Raw genomic sequence first — 20,883 nt, 5'->3', positions numbered from 1 at the left:
TCCTAAAAATTGATGGAAAAGTGACTTAGGTTTTACTTAACTGGTATAGTGGAAAATAAATCCCTCCCTCCAACTTTTAAAAAATTATCTACTTCCTTCAACCACTACCGATAATTATCAGTTACATATATTGCGTGCAGTGCTTTCTATGCCATAAAGCATTTCCTGAGCAACACAAAGTAGCACACATGGGCATGCTTAGAGCAGCAGGGTCCTCACAGCTCCCAGTCCTGGGAGGAGGCGCACTCTACAGCCGGTTCTACAGCCAGTAACCAGCATCAGGAACTGCCAGCACCCAGACAGGCACCTACCTATCCAGGCAGTGTGGGCTGAGTTAAAAAAATTTTTAACTTGCAACTTTGCCATTTCCTTCCTTCTTTCAATATCTTCCAATACTTTTCCCAATTTATCTTTTTTCATCTGCTTATGCTTATTACTCCCATTTTCACCCACATTCCAATGCTGTAACTAGAAAACACAGCTGAGTGACTAGGTAGGTGATATATTCTCTCATTTAAAGCCTGATGGCCTAACAATTTTCAAATTTTACACGTAAGACCAAGTTAGATACCGACTGTGATGCTAACAATGCTCTTTTCCTTTAATTGACTAAAACCAGCTTAAATGACACCAACTGTATGATACAAACACTGTGTTTGCTTTAAAGTCTTTATTATCCTGAATATAAAAGACAGAAGTCCTCTAGGATATAACAGAGTTCTTTATGTGGAAACATTATTTCTTTACAAGTGAAAAAATAAATACCTCTTGGAATAAAGGCTTATATGCTAATAGGTGCCATAAAAAAGTAGAGTTTTAATATTTGACAAAATGTCTGTGCAAAGAAACAAATGCATAAACACATTACTGCTACATTAAGGCAATATGAAAAGTATACTCAGAAATCTCAGTAAAGTGACAGTGTAGGTTTCTAGCTTTAACTTAGCTAGTATTGCACCCAATAAGGTCATTTAGGTTTCCCTACATCCTAGAAAACCCACTAGCTGACCAGCATCCAAAATGCCCAGGTGGGAGTGGAAAAGATGTTTAAGAACACAGAAACAAAAAGAAACAAAATCCCTCCAAAACATATTGAGGTGACAACTGAAAGTTAATACTTAAAATGTTTACCCCTCACTGTCCCCTCCCCCCGAAATAAAGTATACACTGTCTACGATACTTATGGTAAGGCTGTAAAAGGCTTGACAGTTCAAGCAAAAGCAACACCAATGGGTGAAGCTGGAGTGGGTGTTTGGGAGAACGAAAGAACTATCCTAGTGTGAACACCATGAAAATTCCTCTCTAAGTGAGCAGCCATTCCCCTTCCCGAGGAGAATGTGCTCGCTTTTCAATCTTGAAATAAGATATTTCACCAAATCAAGAGTCCCAACGAGTGCTTGACCACCCCACAGAAACCGCATAACCAAGCCGGCAGCAGTACAATTGAAAAGTTGGAAGGGAGGGGTGGGGAGGCATGAGGGGAAGGAAGAGGAATAAGAAGCCGTCCACACTGAGGTATCTGTGTTCTACTAGCCATACTGATTTAACTCCCACAACTTTGTTGCCAACTTTTTAAGAGCGGCAGAGCTGATTTGCAAATCTGTTTTCCTTCCAATTATTCTTGAACAATAAAAACAGAAATGACATTAATACAATGATTACTTCTTTCAGAAAAATCTTCCTATTAAAAATGTTCAGAGCTCCATGACGATACAAAAAGAACCATGTAAATTCTTAAAACGAATTCTTACAAAACCTGCTGCAGGAAGGAAACTGACCCTAAGAAACAGGAAGCAGACCTACAACCTCATTTCCTAAAAGGTACCCACTTGTTGGTTATGTTGCCACTGAACTGACATCAAAGACGATTTTACTAATCCTTTACTTGATGATAAAAAAGCAAAAGTCCAAGGAACGTGTCTGGGTCCCAGGGGTCTTCCTGGTCACCACGACTGGAACTGTTGGTTCTATGCATGGCATGTTTTGCAGTGAGGAGTATTCTTTTTTCCCTTTCTTTTCTCTCTCTCTCTCTCTTTTTTTTCCTCCAAACTTTGCAGGGCAGATGGATGTTGGAGTAATTATTTTCTCCACCAGTTCGTAATAGTGCAGTTCATGGAATTGTGGAATGTCAAATGCATGCCCACCAGCTTAGATTACAGTTAGATTGAGAAGACTGGTGTGGGTCGGAAGATAGACGTGCTGGACGTGTTCTACGTGTGATCTGCAGACTGGACACGACTGAAAAAGAGAAGCCAATAATGCCCGTTAAGAGTACGGTCAGAGGAGCTGTGTCTTCAGTGCCCCCAACTGATACCTGCTGCAGTCAGTTTTCTAAGTAAGTTGTACTCACACTTAATTCCAGCTTTCAACTGGCAGAGATCTTTGCTTTCTAAATGACCTGAAATTTAACTTTTACAAGGGATTGAAAATAAATATCATGAAGTAAGAAGACAAAGTATAAACTGAAGGAAGTTAATTAGGTTATGATAGCTGACCCCTGACAAGGCACAGTGAATAAAGTGATTACCAAAGATTTCTTTCTGTGCAGACTATGGGCCCTTAGCTGAACAGCTTCGTTCCTGTACCTTAGGCAGGAATGAAGAGGCATTTCCAGAGACTGTATGCTTTGGGCTCAACCCACTGACTCAGCCCAATGGTAAGGTTGGTGCCGAGTGGCCACTGAGCATGGCTTGGCTCCTAGTCCAGAAAGACTCTGCATTCCTGGCTGGCCTTCCAGGGAGCAGGTGCCCTCTGTCAATATAAGGGGGCCCTTTTGGCCACAAAGGTCAGTATATGTGGGCAGAAAAGGACAAATCCACAATGCACCTGTGGAAATAACTCATCGTAGCAGCATGCGCTACTCTTAAGGACAGAGATATTCTGTTGGCCCATTAGAGAGCCCTAAAAATGGTTCTGAAATGCAATATTTAGGGCTAGTTTTGCATAAAACTACAGTGATGTTTAACAAACACTTCTGAGAAAAGAACTGAAAACAGTATAAAAGGAACTATGATATACAAGAACAGGAAAATTACTATACGAAAGTAACTTGTATGTATGTACGTATGTATGTATGTTTTTCCATGGGCAGGCACCAGGAATCAAACCCGGGTCTCGGGCATGGCAGGCGAGAACTCCGCCACCGCGCCACCATTACCCGCCCTTGTTTTATTTTTTGTTTCCAAAAAATAAAGTTTGACTTGCTAAGTAAGAGCTAATCCCTGAGAGTTCCCTAGAGGCACAGGCAGTAGTGGAAGTAATTTAATCACATATAGTTATAAATATCGCACCCATGGATAACTGAGAGTTAACTATTCATGTGCTTTCCCAAATATTTCAAGTAAAAATAGAGACCGTATTCCTAAGCGTCAGAACAGGGAGCACACCATGAAACCGAAGAGAAACCTTGGACCAGGCCTCAGAAGGCCTTGACTCTAGTGTGCGGTTCAGCAACTAACTGGATGTGCATCACATGACAGCCTGTTTACCCATCGATCTAATGAGATTTACCAGATGCTGAAAAAAACCTATCATTTCGTGTAATCATGCTGTTGCAAATAATATGCCAATCCAAAACAGTTCCAAAAGGCGGTACCTTTGAAGTCATCACCTGCAGAGAATCTTTATGATGGGAGATCGCTGGGCATTAGTTGTCTATGTGTTAGCAAGCCCAGTACCTGGCACCTAGCAGGTACTTGTTCAATATAACTGAGTGGACATGTGAACCTGCTACCTAGACATGGGCGAGCTGACATCCAGGTACCTGCAATTGGGTGGCACAGCTCTCGCAGCACACAGTGTGGCCACAAGGACAGAAGGTGGAGTTGATCTCCTCCTCGCAGCACGCCATGCACAGCATGGCTTCCTTGAGCTTGCGCAGCTTCTCCTGGAGTTCCCTGGTCTGCTGGCAGCTGAAGCCTTCACAGCTGCTGCAGTTCATGCTGCTTTCTGAGGACTTCAGAGGAGAGCTCGGGGGGCTGTGGCTGCTTCTGGAAACAAGGTCCACAACGCCCGCGTTGTAAAGAGCCCTCCGGGCATGGTCATACACTTCCTTTGATGTTCTTTTAATATCAAAGACATATTTCTTGCCAAGGTTAATGTTTTCATTCAGAAACAAAGATGCCAGGTGACCCTTTAAGTCTCGACTGTACTGCATCATGACGGCACTTGTCACTGTGTCACACCTACGAGGAGAGATTGAATGTCTGCTTCAATACTGAAAGCACAGGCACTTCCACAGCTCAGACCTGAATTTCAAGTTTGAAAGTGAGTTTTCCCAGTTTTATATATGTTAAGTATTTCAATGATTTCACCTCTATGCCTCTCAAGTGCTTGCGAAGTACCTCCGATAAAGTTCCGTAAATACAGAAAACAATGAATGCACACCTCCTTCTCCAGGGATATCAGCTAGAGGTTAAAGAAGCTTGTGGCAAGAAAGAAAACCTTAAAAATCTCTATGATTTTTCCATTCTGCACCACAATTTTGGTGCACCTATTTTAACAAAAAAAGTTTTTGACTGCCTACGTATTAAACTTCGTAAGTTTCAAGTTTCCAAATATTTGAGTCAAATCACAAATCTACTTCAAAGTGTCCTCTGAAATAAGGGTATCAAAATTACTGCACAAAAATTTCTAAATGACTACATATAGTTACTATTCAGGATAGCAGCTCTCACAGAAAAGAAAGACAACCCATGTCATCCTTCTGTTGGAAAAGGGCAAGGAAGCAGTGGAACAGGCCCAACCACCCAGGGTTACCTCAGGCATGAGGCCATAAGGCTGGAGAGAGGCAGGGAAGCACACCTGGGCAGCTCACCTATACGCGTTTTCTGGGGGAAAAGGCAGCACTAAATTGATAAGGGCCCCACAGCTGCCATGGAGACAAAATGTTCAAAAGCACATGATTTATTAAATTTGCAAAAACACTCATGTGCTTTCCCTAAGACACAATTCAAGAAAATGTAGGTACACTCCTGTCATCTCAACACGTCAGAACTGCAGTCGTTAGGGTTATAAATTAAGGACCATAATTTAAAGAGCAGCACGCACCTGTAGAAGGCATGCGTTTCAGTTATCGCTCGGTAGAGGCCGCTGGCCGCCCTGGTGCTGATCATTTTAAACAAGAGCACGATGCTGTTCCCAGACTCCTTGGTGACGGTCAAGTACACGTTCTTTCCTGACTGGGTGGCCATCTGCACCACGGGGTACGCTATCCTGAGAGGCGGAAAGGGAAGAGTGAGCTCGACCAGAAGCGGGGATGTGGTACCACAGGCAGCACACATGGGCCTTTTCAGGGTTTTCACGTGCTCAAGACCCAAACAGTCAAATCAAGACACCTAATCAAGGGCTGTCATGTGACCCCTCTCCTCCCTAGGCTATAAAGGCACATTGGAAAAACAGCTGTATATGAGTGGAGAGGAGTGCTGGAGAAAGCTGTGTGTGTACAGGTGAAAACAGGACTTCTGTGGCAGAGACTGACTTATTGGAAAAGTATTAATTCGGCTGCACTAACATGTTTTGAGTTAACATTTTAGAAACATTAAATGAAGAAATGAATGTATGTACAAAAATGAAACATTTTATTCCTAAGGGATAACTCTCTAATAGACATCATTCAATTTTCTAACTATTTTCATGATTAGAACTACAAAATTATACACAAACTAAATTAAACTAAAAAAAAAATTACCTGTTAATAGGGCTAAAGTCATCTTTACAAATGGCGATTCCTTCAGGTCCAACTCCAATGAGAAGTTTCTGCCCTTCGCTGTCCCTCACAGAATGCCATTCTACGCCGTAGTTTTCCATTGCTGACACAATCTGCAAAACCTGGTATTCAGCTGAAGCCTGGCTGGTCCCCTCCAATTCCCTATGCTTTGCAATAATGCTGTAAGAGATCAAAAGGGCAGAGTTATAAGAGAAAATAACTTTTGAGTCTTCAGAAACAAATCTATATAGATTTAGGAAAATTTTTACATCATTTTCACTAGCAAATTGTACTGTAACTATCACTTATGAATCACAAAAACATAAACTGTTAAATATTGATGTTTCATTTATTTACAAACATGTTAGAATATTTCTAAGACAAAACTATTAAATACTTACTAGAAAGTATTGAACTATTTAATACTTAGAGAAAATTTGGGTGGGGAATGCTGGATAAGGATGGATTTAGAAGAATTACGGAAAAATCTCTTAAAATATAAGGCAAATTTATTCATTGCAAAATCCCATGCAGTTTCCTACATATACTTTGTAAGCTTCATTATAGCATTCAATATAGGACTTCTCAATGCAATATCATACAGGATTTATTACATACTTTGCAATAGAAGAAAATACAGGATTTATTTTCCTATCATTATCTATTGTGGGGGATCCGCCTCTAACATGGTCCTCGGTGATCCCCACTGCTTGGTGAAATTTCGAGGGTGGGCTGGATTTGCTGCCTCGCCTCCAGTGAGCAGAATATGGCAGAAGGGCTGGGACGCCACGTTTAAGATAAGGTTATAAAATGATCTGACTTTCATCTCAGGTGCTCTCTCCGGTTCTGTCCTGGCTTGCTCTGGGGAAAGCCAACTTCATGTTGAGAAGCAGACTTGTGGAGGGGCCCAGATGGCAAGGGATGTAGACCAGCAAGCACGCCTTGCAGGTGATCCTGGGGCATCCCTTCTCATTGAGCCCTCAGAGGGGGCTGATGACCACGGCAGCTGGATTGCTACCTCGTGAGGGATTCTGAGCTGAGGCACCTGGGCCCAGAGAGCTGGGGGATAATGTCTGTTGTTTTAAGACACTGAGTTGGGGGATAATTTGTTACACAGGAATAGATAATACACCTGAGATAGGTTTCTTGGTTTAATTCTTGCTGACATGAAGAAAACGTACCAATATACTTGATAGATTTTTTTTTTTTTTTTGGCACGGGAATTGAACCCAGTTCTCCCGCATGGCAGGCGAGAATTCTGCCACTGAGCCACTGTTGCACTGTCCTTGATAAGACTTTTTATCTTAGGAGAGTAGCATTCTTAGAAGATCAGAGATTTTCAAAATTCCCATTATATAGCATTTCATAAAAGGGCATCTATTTGTGCAGATTGTGTCTTATGTTTCTAAGTGTTTAAAAAAATAATAATAAAAACTAAGAATCCTTTGAAAACAATTAGTTAAATTAGGCAACAGCACAGTCTTAACCTCACAAATTATCCGTAGATGCCACAGATTCATTTTCTTCTGGCACAACCGCTATCCACTTGTGAGCTGCAGGAAAGCACCAGCCTGGCTGCAGCCTCACCTTGTCAAGGTGGAACTGGAGAGCTCCTTTGCACACAGCTCCTCATAGCTGTACTTGGCCGTGTTCTGATTGTAGTCCCCAAACTTGGTCTGGGCCAGGAGGGCGCTGAGCTCCGCCGCCTGCTCTGAGGAACACTGGAGGTGGCCTGCCAAGAGGGCCTCTTTTATGTGCAAGAAAAAGATGTGTCTGCAAAACAAGGCCAGAATGAGATAATGACATCAAAATGCAACCTGCTTAATAAGTTCACATCCACTTTTTTTTTTTTTTTTAACATGGGCAGGCACCAGGAAACGAACCTGGGTCTCACTTTTAAGGAAAACAAAGTGATTTGAAAAAGTCACCCTGAAAATGCCTACCATTAAAGAACCTTTTGTTTATGTCTAAGATCTGTGTTTCTCTAGAATAAAAACTGCATACTTACATATTTGATCTAAACATGATAAATGGATTACTTTTCCTCACAGCTTAACCCCAAGTTTCTGCATCCAAATTAAAAAAAAATGAATTATCTTAAACTTAGAAAAAAACATTATCTTGATCTGGATACTGACATAATCGTAAGAAATTCTAGAAAAAAGGCAAGATCCTCCCATTTATTCAAATAACTCCCAAATCTCTGACTCAGCCTCAACTTCTCCTCTAAGCAACATTTTCCAATTCCATCCTGTCTGTCCGTCCATCCGTCCGTCCGTAGGCCTCCACTGCGATGGTCCTCGCATACTCCAGTTACAGCTTTTCAAAACCAAATGCAACGTCTTCCTTCTCAAATCCACTTGCTCTCACAGTGGAAACCACAGAATGACTTTTCTTTTTCATCCCCACAGACTCAACGTAGGACTCGAATCCTACTTCCACATACTCTTTGTCTCTGAAAACTCTTTGAACCCAATTCCACTGTTTCCACTTTTACCTCTTGTCCTTCTTGCAGCCTCAACTACCAGGGGATTTATGACAGCCTGAAACTGAGCCCTCGTCCTTGACTCTGTGCCAATCCATCCGCACCATGCTGGCTGCTGGCTCCTAGTGTCACCTGTCGCCTCTCTGCTCAAGCTCTCAAGGGTTTCCCAAGAATCAGTTATGTGACCTAAGGCTCTCTTTGCTGTCGTATCTGCCATGCCCTCCAACCACTGTGCCTAGCAAAGGGTAACTGCTCTTCCTGGAGAAAATCAAACAAGTTCATGCCTGTGTGTCCCCAGGCTTGCTGCTCCCTCTGTCCTGAAGGCCGCTCATTCATTTATAGCAAATGCCAATTTGTATTATGGTATGTGACATATTCTAATTTCCTTTACTGTTAGCTGCACATAAGCAAACTTCGGAGGCCAACTCTAACATCAGAGTACTCTGTAAATATATGGAAGACTGCATATTAACTGTGATTAGTCTGCTTCATTCAATTTGAGCCTGTTCTAAAAGTATACAATACGATACTCTACATTTACTAAAAGATAGATTACACTTAGAAACTCCTGGGATAATTCAGATTTTGCTGTCAGCCAGTCCACGTGGTAAGAAATATGAAAAGAGCATCTAAACTACCATAGACAGATCAGCCTAAAAGATGTGTCTCTAAAAAATATGAAGGCCTAACTATGAAGGCTACAAATTAACAGAGCCTCTCAAACATGCTTAAATGGCACAATATTTCTCTCATTCACAAATGAATTTCAACCACCAGTAGTTCCCCGAGTCTCTAAGAACACCACCTAAGTTCAGCTCCCTGCTTCAACCAAGCACGACAGCCTTAGTCCTGTCCTCAACACTGCTTTTATTTATATGCTATATTTGTGTTTGGCATCCCAGGTAGAGGGATTAACAAAGAAAGGGAGGTTAGAAATGGGGCTATACCAAGAGTCTCAAAATATCAGGTTGAGAAGTGTCCATTAGTCTTGCTTTAACTAAGAAACGTTTGTTTAACTTCAATTTTTTGTGCCTTCTATAATGGTGAAGAAATATTTAAAAATCATCAAGCTCTGCCAAATACTGCAAAGATGTTTCTTATTCAAAGCCCTCATAAAGAAATCACAGTAAGAATGCATAATAGCACTGAAAGAAGAAAAACATGGTTTTGATTAACCCAAACATCTGTTAGTCTTTAAAGTATTTCTGACACACTGCTAAACTGAGAAGGGGGTCCCCACTAGGGCAGAGAAATAATCACAAAAATAACATGTTTTAAAACAGTTATCTGAGGACTGAGGCCTATCATTCTCACAAAACTCTTGTGCTGCAATGCTGCTGCAGACCTGAAAAGACATTTTAGGTGATCATTTGGTAAACTCCATTTTGGTTAATGTACCTGCATCTCTGAATTCAATCAGGGGATGCTTTATTAGGAAACCAAAATCTGAACATATCCTTACATTAAAGAAGAACTGAGGTGCTGAGAGATCTTAAGGATATCACCACAAACTAAGTCTTCTCAACTTAATGGCTGCTTATGCAAAAATGTCTTTGCACTTCTTTTCCATGTATAAACTTACAGACTAGTTCTTGTTTTATTAAATACTAAGTATGGCCTGCAAAATAAGGGTTTCAAAAACGATCCAATTTCTCTTTCCAAACTATCCATGCCTACTTGTGGAGGGACAGCTGTCAACATCCAGGCAAAGCAGCAGCAAGGATACAGAAACACAAACAGGTGGCTGGCAGCCTGAGGGCAATGCTGATCTGTCCTAGGCAGGTGGGTCCCAATGTTTTAAAAAGAGGGTGGGGGGTGGGGGAGTGTGTGCAGACAACTGGCCTTTCCTACACACTCCACATTCTAGGCTGGACTGCTAAAAATTCTCGGTAAGAAAAGATCCTCTTTACTGTGTACCTAAACTCTCCAAAAGGGCCCTCCCTGCATGCTGCAGTTCCAAAGCTATAAAGCCACCTCTTTATTTCAAGTCAGTGAACACAGGCCACGCAGTGCCTCTGTATCAAGGTCTCAGCTGGGGTTACAGGGTGAACAGGGCTGGAAGTTCCTTTTTCGGTGGCACAGGCTTTTAGAGGGAAGGGACACATCCTATATCAAAATAACTCCTGCTATAAAGTAACTTTGGGGCCACAAGTCTGATTTACTCTCCCCAGGAGAAAAGCACAAGGAAGCAGTGGTCGCAAACGGTACCAGCATCACCCGCTCTCAGTCGACGCCATCTGATGCGTTCTTTCCACGGAAGGGTGGCTGAGCTCAGAGACCAATTCCTAGCAAGGAAACCAGTGATGGCTCAATATTTACGGACGGTTTTGAATCAAGTATTTTCTCCTGCAATTTTCCCATTTAGTCATGTGGCCTGTAAGGGTCGGGTTTGTGGATTCCTTTCTCCACCCCTACCTCCCTTTTTGTAACATGGGTGAAAGATTACCAATAATATTGAAACAAGCAGACATAATCAAAGAAAGCAGTGAGTTTTTTTTTTTTTAACCAAAGATAAAAAGGGTGGGGGTGCAAGGGAAGTCAGTAGAATTCTCACCTGCCATGCAGGAGACCCGGGTTGATTCCCAGTCTATGCACTTCCTAACCCCCACACCCACCCACCCCCAAAAAGAAGAAAAAGGGGATGGTATATCTAATTCAATATAGGTTAAATACTCAAATCACAAAACAGAAAGAAAGCCCAAGGAAACAAATCTCTTGTCTTTGTGTTAATCAAATGTTCATAGACATAAGCTCAAACTGCATTTTCTAAACATTTTTCTGGTTAGACCTCAACATTCATGATTCTTTTTAAAATCTTACTCAGTAACTAAGAAAATGGATATTTTTGGGATGGACCACACATTCTGTAGCTAAATTCATATCTTCACATCATGGGTATAAATGAATTCACAATTACTATAGTATTACAGAAGATTTCTTTATATGGGGTGAATATAAGGATATGACAACATTTAATTTTCAAAAAGAATCACATATTCTTGGTGTACTTTTGCTTCAAAGTACTTTGTCTATTTTAAAAATTAATTCCTTTTTATAGCTTTAAGGAATGAAGTAAGATCGTGTATCTTTCAAGAATTGTAACAAGACACTTCTCTAAACAGTGGCGCATATCATACAGAAATTATCTACCAATCAAAGCACAATCTTTTGCAAATTAATCAGGAGTTGTAGATTTGCCTCATGGATAGTTACTCTCAGTTACTGCCCTCCCAGTAACTTCCCAGTTTTCCCAAAAAAAAAAAAAAAACCCTCTTTTTTTAAACATGGGCAGGCACCAGGAATCAAACCGGGTCTCCAGCATGGCAGGCAAGAACTCTGCCACTGAGCCACCATGGCCCACCCTGTTTTGAAAAACTTTTGATGACACAAATGTAAAATAACTGTATCTAGATTCAACTATTCAACTGAAAATTTAAATAACTAATCATGAACATCCCCAAATCTCAATGACCAATAATTGAGCTACATTTCTCTTCCAAAGACATGACTGAACCTGGTAATGCGGAAGCAATGGCTGGTTGGCCCTTACCCAGTTGGACACCCCACCCGACTGTGGTCATCAGTAAGAACCTCTCAGTCCAATGAGTCACTTAACCACATCAGTCTGTTTTAAACCAAACTCTGACTGCCAAGTTATATAAAACTATCAAATCAAAACAAAACTGCTAGAAGAATTTTGTTCTATCTTAAATTGCAGTGAGAGGAAAAATCAATTCAAGATGGATTACAGACCTAACTGCAAAGGCTAAAACCATGATGCTTCAGAAACTAAACATAGAAGAATATCTCCATGACTTGGGATTAGGCAAAGATTTCTCTCAGGAACAGGTGGCAATAACAATAAAAAAAAAATGGAAAACTTTACTCATCAAGACATCAAGAAAACAGGCAAGCCACAGAAGAAAATATATTCACAAAACATATATCTGACAAAGGACAAGGATCCAGGACATACAAGGAATTCATATAACTCAAAAACAGAGATAATTCAATAAAAATGGACAAGTGACTTAAATAGCTACTTGACAAAAGAAGATATAGGAAAGGCCAATAAGCACGGGAAAAGGTATTCAACATTATCAATCATCACAGAAATGCAAATTACAACCACATCGGGCTACCTCTAACCACCAACCAGAAGGGTAGCAGGGCTGTGAGCAACGGGACTCTCACTTTTCTCCATGTGAGCATCAAAGGATATAACCACTTCGGCGAGAGGCCTGGCAATTTCTTATAAAACTGAACAATCACCTATCCTTGCACCCAGCTACTCCATTCCTAGGTATTTACTCAAGAGAAATGAAAAACATGTCCACATTAAGGTCTTATACTAGAACGTTCATGGCAGCTCCATTCCTAATAGCTGGAAACAAGCTGTCCATCAACAGGAGTAGGCTAAACGAACTACATTATAGTCATCCAGTGGACACCATGAAGGGAACTAGACTATACAGGAGATACACTATAAAAAGGAGCAAACCTCTGATGCACACAACATAGAGGAATCTCAAAAACTTTATCCTGAGCAAATGAAGCCAGAGACAAAATGGTACAGGCTGCATTTAGAAATTGTGTAACAGGAAAATTAATCTATGCTGGGAGAATATGGAACAGTGGTTGAGGGGTGGGTGGAATGGGGAAGTGGGCTGACTCCTAAGGGAACTTTCTGGAGTGATAGTAATTTTCTAAATCTTGACAGGGATTTTGGTGAAACACGCACATCCATTTGTCAAAATTCATCAAATGTCATAACTTGGATTTATGTATTTCATCATGTGCAAATTTAACTTCAAGAGAGAAAAAAGAACTTGACACAGATATTGAGTTCTAGTTACTGATATGCATAAAAGTAATCAGAGGAAAGTATACCTTTCAACTTGTTTTGAAAGCATAAAAAATGAGCTAGATTGCTGGATATGATAGATTGGTAGGGAAGATAAATGCATAAATATGTGATCAAGCAAACATAGTAAACTGTTAACAGTAGAATTTATGTAAGGACCTATGGGTACTCAAAAGTAGAATCTAGATGGGGTTTATGGTATTCATTGTAAACATTTTCAACTTTTCTGCATGCTTGAAATTTTTCATAGTAAAAGGCTGAGAAAATAATTCTAGGAAAAATCCCTTAGGGTCAAGATTCAGAATTCAGTAAATAGCTATACCTAAAATAAAACATCAAAGCTACTACTTTATGGAGGGCTTGTAATTGAGAAACCTGTCATAGCCAAGTAACTAACAAGTCAGGTCACTATGCAGGTTTAAGGAGACTGTTTTCAAAAATACAAACAGGAATCAATGATAAACCTGTTCCTCCTAGGCTCCACAGCAGTTAAAAGATATGTGGGATGTGGTGGTTTAAAGCGGTATGTACCCCAGAAATACATGTTCTTAAATCTAATCCATTCCTGAGGGTGTGAACCCAAAAGGTAGGACCTTCTGATGAAATTACTTCAGTTAAGATCTGGCCCAGCCCAATCAGAATGGTTCTTAATCCCATTACTGGAGTCCTTTACAGATGGAAGGAAAGCCACAGAAACAAGAAGCTGAAATTCCATGGAACGTGGAAGAGAACAGGGAGGCCAGGATGGGCCGCCACACGCACTGCCAGGTGACAGAGGAGTAAGCACCAAGGATTACCAGCAGCCAGCCCTAGAATGCCACAGTCTCTGGGGAGAAAGCATCACCTTAATGATCCCAGCCTCAAAACCATGAGCTTTGTCTAATCTGACCCATTTCATGGTATTTGCTTCAGAACAGGGGGGTAAGAGAGGGAAATTTTCAACTTCAAAAATGATTACAACCCACACCAGAAGAATATTATTATTAGAAAGCAAAAAGTCTGTACTTCTAAAAAACACGAGTACTCACTTGTAAATAGATAACTGTCGTAGGCAAGCAACAATCCAGCAATTCTGTAGTTTAAAACAGTTAACTATATCTTTCTTTTCAATAATCTAGATTAGTGTTGTTCAGGTGAGCTTTTCCCAAAATACAGGGGCAACTCAGGACTTTTCAGATCTCATCATCTCTTTGTCTCCAAGTTATTATTTACTTCCTATGCTCAGCTGCTGGCACCACACAGAGCTGAGACTAGAGCTGCAGGGAACACCACTCAGAGAATAAAATGCAACTGGTGCCCCTGGGGTTGTGCAATACCGGTTACATGAATCTGACCCTATGTACTTTCTAAATACACAGGTTTTATTTAAAATCACATTTTCAAAATTAAAAGTTCATTTTGGTTACATAAAAAATTATTTCTCAATTTTCTTTGAGTATTTCATGTAGGTATATAAGTCTCAGAATTCAAGAAGAGACTAAAGGCGCAAGGATGGAAGTTCCTTTGTTTAAAAGAAACATGTAATAACACAGATTTCTATATTTTCGGCAAAAGAGGGAAAAAATTCTTAATGACAATCAGAAGTTCAATACTTTCTTTGGAAATAACATGCAAGTATGCTTTTTTCCATTTTTAATTCCTAAAGCCCATTTTGTGTTTGGGTTTGCAAAGAAGAAACGACATCCCACTCTTATTCATATAACCAATAAGAAGAACATAAATGACATCTTTACAATAGATAAATACTGCTGCAGCATCCTGCAAAACTTACCAACCCTGAATCACACAAAGGTGAATTATGGAAGCAACCTTTACCAACACTGACAACATTTTGAAAGACCTTGGACATAACTGACAGACACTGGCTAAGACCAATTTTATTCAGCTCTGAATTGGTCTAAGAGTACCACATCACTCTGCCAGTAGGTTCCATGTGACATTTGCTCTGTGCCTTCCAGCAATACAGTCTTTTCTGGATTTTCACATATCTAAGTGGTATTTGTTGAAAAGTATGTAAAAACTGAGTTTAATAAGTACTTAGAACCTCAAAGTGGTTGAAATCAGATAAAGTGATGTTGCAGCTTGAAAAACTGAGCTTTATAAACAATCCAGGCAAACTGTAAATCATTTTATATAAGAACTTAGCCACAATAAACAAATGGTGAAGTGGAAAGGGTGAAGAAAAAGAAAGCAATAAAGTGCCTAGTACTTAACAAGTTCTAAACAGAAAATAATCACTACAAAACATTATTTCACAATGAGATTTTTTTTAAGATAGTCTCGACTTTTCAGTTTACATAAGCAAACTGATAAACATGTCAATGTCGACAGGAAAACCTACATTATCAACATCAGCTAACTTCATTACACTTATTTCTTTATTCATTAATCCAACAAATATTTAGGACCAGGCACTTGCTAGACTCTGGGGACACAATGTCGACCAGCTCCCTGTTTAATGGATTTTAGATTATGAAAATGATTGATAATAATCAGATTGTCACATGAGTAAATGTAGTGTCAGAAACTTATTAATGTCGGAAAGGAAGAATACAAGATGCCTTGCTGAAAGTCAATACCCTGAGCTGGTTACAGAAAGCATCCCCCAGTTTAATGACTGAGCTGAGATGTGAAGGACAGACAGGATTTAACAATGAACACGTCAAGCTCATTTCTGCTCACATAATTGAGATCTTGATGAATTCACAGAAATTCAACATCCAGGATTGTAGTACTTCCATGAACATTTAGTTTGGACTCATGGAGTCCTTGTTTGTTGGGAAAGAGAACGTAGGTGTTCGTGAGCCTTAACTAAGCAGGAAAGCCCCTAGCAAAGACTTCTGGGTTCTGCTACAAGATGGCAAAAGAAGGAGAAATAAAAGCCTGCTATGGGCAGTGAATATAGAATCATCACTCTGTAGATGAAGTACATACTTCCCTAATCTCTGGTTTTGAAAATGCTGACTAAATCCAGTCTGAATCACAGTGAATAACTGCAGACCTCTGAAAGGCAAGCATTTCAAAGATCATATTCTTTCAGCTCTACTTCCAGAACACATTAATTTGTTTCACTTTTAATTTTAATCTTTAGCATGGCAAACATCTGCTGACAAGACCTGCCAGCTCCATCTCTGAAATGTGCCAGGTGAGAGATGAGTCTATACAAGTCTCCCCTTTTCCTTTTGAAGTCCCCAATCAAGAGTGACCATAACAATCTGGCTAGAAGAACCAAATCTAAAATTAGATCAAATCTGAAACCAGATAAACTCTATCCACCAATCTGAGCAAACACTTGATACATGTTTTTTCTATCTTTATAGAAATGTACTTAAGGAAAATAATAGTACTAGAGAGGAAGCAGAAGCACAAGGAAGAAAAAACTTGTTGCTAAGAGGGATCTGAGACAATTTCTTTGCGGGCTTCCAATTGAGATGAAGCACTGGGCTCAGTCCTGGAAGTCCCTATACACTGGTAGTTGGTGGCAGAGGGGACTCAACCTGCCTCCAGTGCTCTCCTATTATAAACAGGCCTTCCTGCCTGTCCTTTTCACAGGAACCTCTTTAACTTGATGAGAACTAATATATTAGCTGCCCCCAGTTAGGCCAGCTCTATTGAGCAGGCCACCTAAACGATCCATGGAGGATAATTCTACTGGGATATTTTAGCGTCAGTTACTAAACTGTCTAGACACTTTCCATATGCTAAATGTACCCTTCATGACTTAGAGGCAGTCAAAAGTCACCTCTCCTAACTGCTTGTCAAAGCTGAGTTTACTTACTAAACAGGTCTGTTTCACATTCACAGCATTTTATATAAATATTTTATAACAACCATCAGAAAAAATTAACAACCAGATTATTTTTGCTAACCTATGTTAGGGAAAGTAAATATTTGTGTTCTATACTATTACACATATACAATGTTAACTGCAATGTTACCAGGACCTAATACAACTTCTAAAGTCCCAATTAAAAGCTACAAATGTTAATTACAAATCATTTTATCTAGTTATCAAAGCAAAATGTGATATAAACTTTTGGCGGCATTTTCTTCAAGTTTTGTATTTCAGACATCCCCTCCCCCACCCTGCCCCCCAAAAAGCAAGCAAAATTCACCAATAGTTTGAAAGCAACTAAAAAGTTTAGCTTGTACTAAGTTTTCAATATTTCAAACATGAAGTAAAATCAATTAAAATGACCTAGTCAAATCGGGTATGCACATTCTTTGAGGGCTATTAGCAATGAATCTCAAGGGTCAAAGTCAATTGAGTCAATAAAGTAAAACCCAAGATGGGAAACTTGATTCCAGCACTAATTTTAAAAAAAGTCCCCATTTCTTACATGAATACAATGGATTTAAAAATAGTTATTAACCTAGTCCAGGAAAGCACAGGTAAAGACCATCTAGTAGTCAATTTTGTCTTTTTTGGCATGGGCAGGCTTTAGGAAGTGAACCTGGTTCTCCAGCATGGCAGGTAAGAACTCTGCCACTGAGCCATGGTTGCCCGCCCTAGCAGTCAATTTTAAAGTCTGAATGCTAGACATATGAAATAATAAAACGGCGTATTATTATTACTGCAGCTACTGTTTAAATAAAACATCCGGACACCCAAACTGCCACAGATTTGAAAAATGAATTTGTGTCATCAAAATAAATTTGCATCTAGAAATCCTAAAATGACTTCAAAATCCTAAGGCTACACACACACAAAAATCCAATATATAGTGATATGCATGATATTCATGTATATATTCAACTACAAGTTATCACACTGAAGTGCAAAGTGAAAGCTTTCACAAATCTGCTTTAAGTTAAAAAAAAGCTCTTCTGATTAATATGGGTAATTAAAACATCTATAAGTTAGCACAATTGAATATTTTGCAAGGCGTTTTTAAAAGCATTAAGAATTCAATAAACAAACTTTCCTTAGAAATCAAACTATTTTTCCTAAAACTTAAAACTGAATTTCCTTCACTCTTCAGAGCTCCATCAGGCAAAGCAGAGATTTCAAATTCAAATGAATAGTATTCCAAATGTTTCTATCAGTCCTTTGGTAAATAAACAAAAAGCAGCAGGCTAAAAACTCATAAAGGATATTGTTCATTCATTATTACTTAGAATTTTCACTCTCGCTTTTTTCACGTACATGGCAAATTTCAAGTCAAAGGATTATTAGGACTCAGATTCAAAACATTAGAACTCAGATCCAAAGTTAGCTGTTTAAAAACAATCATTTTCCTTTTTTGACATGCTACTTTATGATTTAAAAGACTCTTGCATTGCAGCAATAACTATTAAACACAAGTATGGCTCATATTAGAGAAAAGTTATTAGTCAATCCATTTCAAAATGAGAAATCATTTTGTCTTTGAAAAAGGAAACTACTTGCTTCCGTTGTCTACCTGTGGTTTTTTAGAACAAAACAAGATACATTCAACATTTTAAACTCAACAATCATTGGGTTGGAATCTAGTTTCACTGGATTTAAAAGAGTTATTTTATTAAGTTTTCCAGAAACTGAAAAAACTGAAAATTCTGCATCAAGTTAGACTGGGCTCTTCACTGCACGCTGTAATCTGATACTAGACTGAAGAAGTTGACCAAGTCTAAGTAACCCAAGAGGAACTGTTTCCTGCTCTCTGCTAGAGCAGCCTACAATGACCTAGAGTAACACTGCTGAGGCAGAGGTTACTATCGGGCATTCAGATGCAGAATAGGAAGATTTCCCTGCTGTCAGGAAGTCTGCTTTTTCTTTTCTTTTTTTTTTGGACTGTAGCACTGATCCCATATTACCTGTGGGAATCCAACTCTGCTCTTCCATTAAGTTCATAAAGGACAGAAAAACGAAGAGCTGGAAAACATCCCAAGCCAACTATGGAGTTAGTTCCCTCTTCACCTCAGCCAAAGGGCTGTGCCATGGAAAACTTCTGAGTTATGAACCAGCCACTGTGTAACAAAAACAACTTTGCCTACGAACATCTCTAGGAAGGTGAAACGGTCCTTTCTAAATGTGCTGGGCATTCGTTATTTCAGTGTATCTGCTCTTTTTTACCTTGTCTGCTCTTGTAAAATGAGATGAGGCTCCACAAAGAACTTGACTCTCAGCTTAAGCCGGTATGGGGCTAGCCCATCCATCTGCTGGGAGATCCGGTTTCTCAGATTTAGCCATAAACTTTCACCTTTGCTACCGGTAAACTGCAGTCCAAAATAATCAACTTCAATGATTCCCAGTCGCCTGCACACCTAGAACAAAAAGGAATGCAGCATTGATGAGCAAAGGGTGCACATAGTCAAAGCAGACCCAAGGGCTCCATCTCATTCGAAGGTTCCTGCATACTTTCTACAAAGTTCAGCAGTGTTCAAGTTCTAAAGCTCAGGCGATGCTAAACCACTAGCTGTAGCTGGAGGCTTGCTCTTCACTTAATACTGAGGGCAAGAGGTGTAGAAAGGGGAGTCTCCAAAGTGGCTACTCAGAAATGCAAAGGAGGGAAATCTATAAGGGCATTTTTCTTCTTATTCCAATCCCTGGAATTCCCTCCACCAGCACAATCTGCACAGTTGATGTGGCGGTTTATTATCTGGACGATTTTAACCATCTGCACTCCAAAAAAAATGAACACATTGAGGAAGCACGCCACAAGTGTCAGCTAAGCTTCACTAGCGGTTTTCCAAACATCTCAGGTCTAGGGGGTATGAGAGCAGTCTCGCTTGGGATTAAATTCGCTGCCTGCCACACCAGCTGCCAATCACCCTGTCTGGAACCGTTTTTCTGCACTCTTCAGGAAGCGTGCTTAAAGATAACCGGCGAGTAGATCACCAAAACCTACAGTCCACTCATCCCCCTCAAGTCCGGAGATTGAGGGGAATGCTCCATTTGAGAAACAGCATGAAACAAGGGCCAGGCTTGTGGGTAAAGCAACCCGAGGGGAAGCCGCGGCCGCCTGGAGCCACCTTCGAGCCACCCCATCCCGGGACGTGGGTGGCGCTGTCAGCCCCGCGAGGACACTGCAGGCGGCATCACGCACACACCTGCGGCAGGTGCGCAGAGCCGCCTTCTTCCGCGAAAGTGCCGGGATGGGGGCGGGCTGGCAGCCCCCCGCTCCCCTGCTGCGCCCGGCCCGGCGCCGTGGGCCCCTAGCCATGGGCGCTCCCACGCCCGCACGGAGGAAGGGGCCTGGGGCGCGCAACCCTGGTCGCTGCCAGGGCCCCTCGGCCTCCGCGCCCTCACCTGGTTGAGGCAGTCCTCGCCGTTGGCTTTCGCCTCCACCTCCACCTCCATCAGTACCGCGTCCGGCCTCGTCACATAGCACAGCATGGCTGGGGCCGCCGTGCCACCGCCACCGCCGCCTCCTCTTTGGTGTACGCGGGGCTGCCGCCTCGCCACGGCTCACTCCGAGCCCTGGGCCCGGTGAGGGCTGCCCGTCGGGAGGCTGGAGTCCCGCGGACCCTCCCCTGCACCCGCGGCCGCCTCTCGGCTCCCCGCCACCCCCTCGCCCGCCCGCCGCCCGTTCTCCGGGTGCCCGGCGGCGACGCCGCACTCCAGCAGCCAACTGCCAGCGCCGCGACTCGGGCACCTCCGATATAGCGGCCCCGCCCTCTCCGGCTGGGGCCCCCGCCAATCACGACGGCTCCGCCCCGCCCCGTCGCCCCGCCGGCCAATAGCGGGGCTCACCCGGTCGCTCCGGGAGGGGGCAGCTTGCGGGCGCGGAGGGCTGGCGAGCGCGGGAGGCCCCCGCAGGCCCCGCTGCCTGTGCCCGCTGGGCGACGCTGCTCTGCGGAGCCAGCCATCGCCCGGGGCGCTGAGGCCCCGCCTCCTTGCAGTCGGGG

The 20,883-nt window shown here is 41.5% G+C and overlaps 1 protein-coding gene across 1 annotated transcript; it reads right to left on the bottom strand.

Annotated features, from left to right (window-relative positions):
• Nucleotides 1-655: 655 nt before the first annotated feature.
• On the bottom strand, nt 656-20,550 carry MYLIP (myosin regulatory light chain interacting protein). Its single transcript, XM_077143908.1, has 7 exons — nt 20,285-20,550; nt 19,109-19,299; nt 7,295-7,480; nt 5,690-5,887; nt 5,050-5,214; nt 3,764-4,184; nt 656-2,238 (listed from the first exon to the last, which is right to left on the bottom strand). The coding sequence occupies exons 1-7, from the start codon at nt 20,369-20,371 to the stop codon at nt 2,149-2,151; spliced, it is 1,338 nt and encodes a 445-aa protein (XP_077000023.1). The 5' UTR covers nt 20,372-20,550; the 3' UTR covers nt 656-2,148.
• Nucleotides 20,551-20,883: the final 333 nt, after the last annotated feature.

This window comes from Tamandua tetradactyla, chromosome 25 (genome assembly GCF_023851605.1).
Source record: "Tamandua tetradactyla isolate mTamTet1 chromosome 25, mTamTet1.pri, whole genome shotgun sequence".
Lineage (NCBI taxonomy): Eukaryota > Metazoa > Chordata > Mammalia > Pilosa > Myrmecophagidae > Tamandua > Tamandua tetradactyla.
This window is presented reverse-complemented; position numbering and strand designations above follow the sequence as displayed.

What these genes read in the sequence shown, in the direction of transcription:
- MYLIP (XM_077143908.1), bottom strand. Translation starts at nt 20,371, where the DNA reads ATGCTGTGCTATGTGACGAGGCCGGACGCGGTACTGATGGAGGTGGAG. An exon ending in ATTTTACAAGAGCAGACAAG is followed by an intron (nt 7,481 to 19,108) that starts GTAAAAAAGAGC and finishes CTTGTTTTGCAG; the next exon opens with ACACATCTTTTTCTTGCACA. An exon ending in GACTTTAGCCCTATTAACAG is followed by an intron (nt 5,215 to 5,689) that starts GTAATTTTTTTT and finishes TCCGCCTCTCAG; the next exon opens with GATAGCGTACCCCGTGGTGC.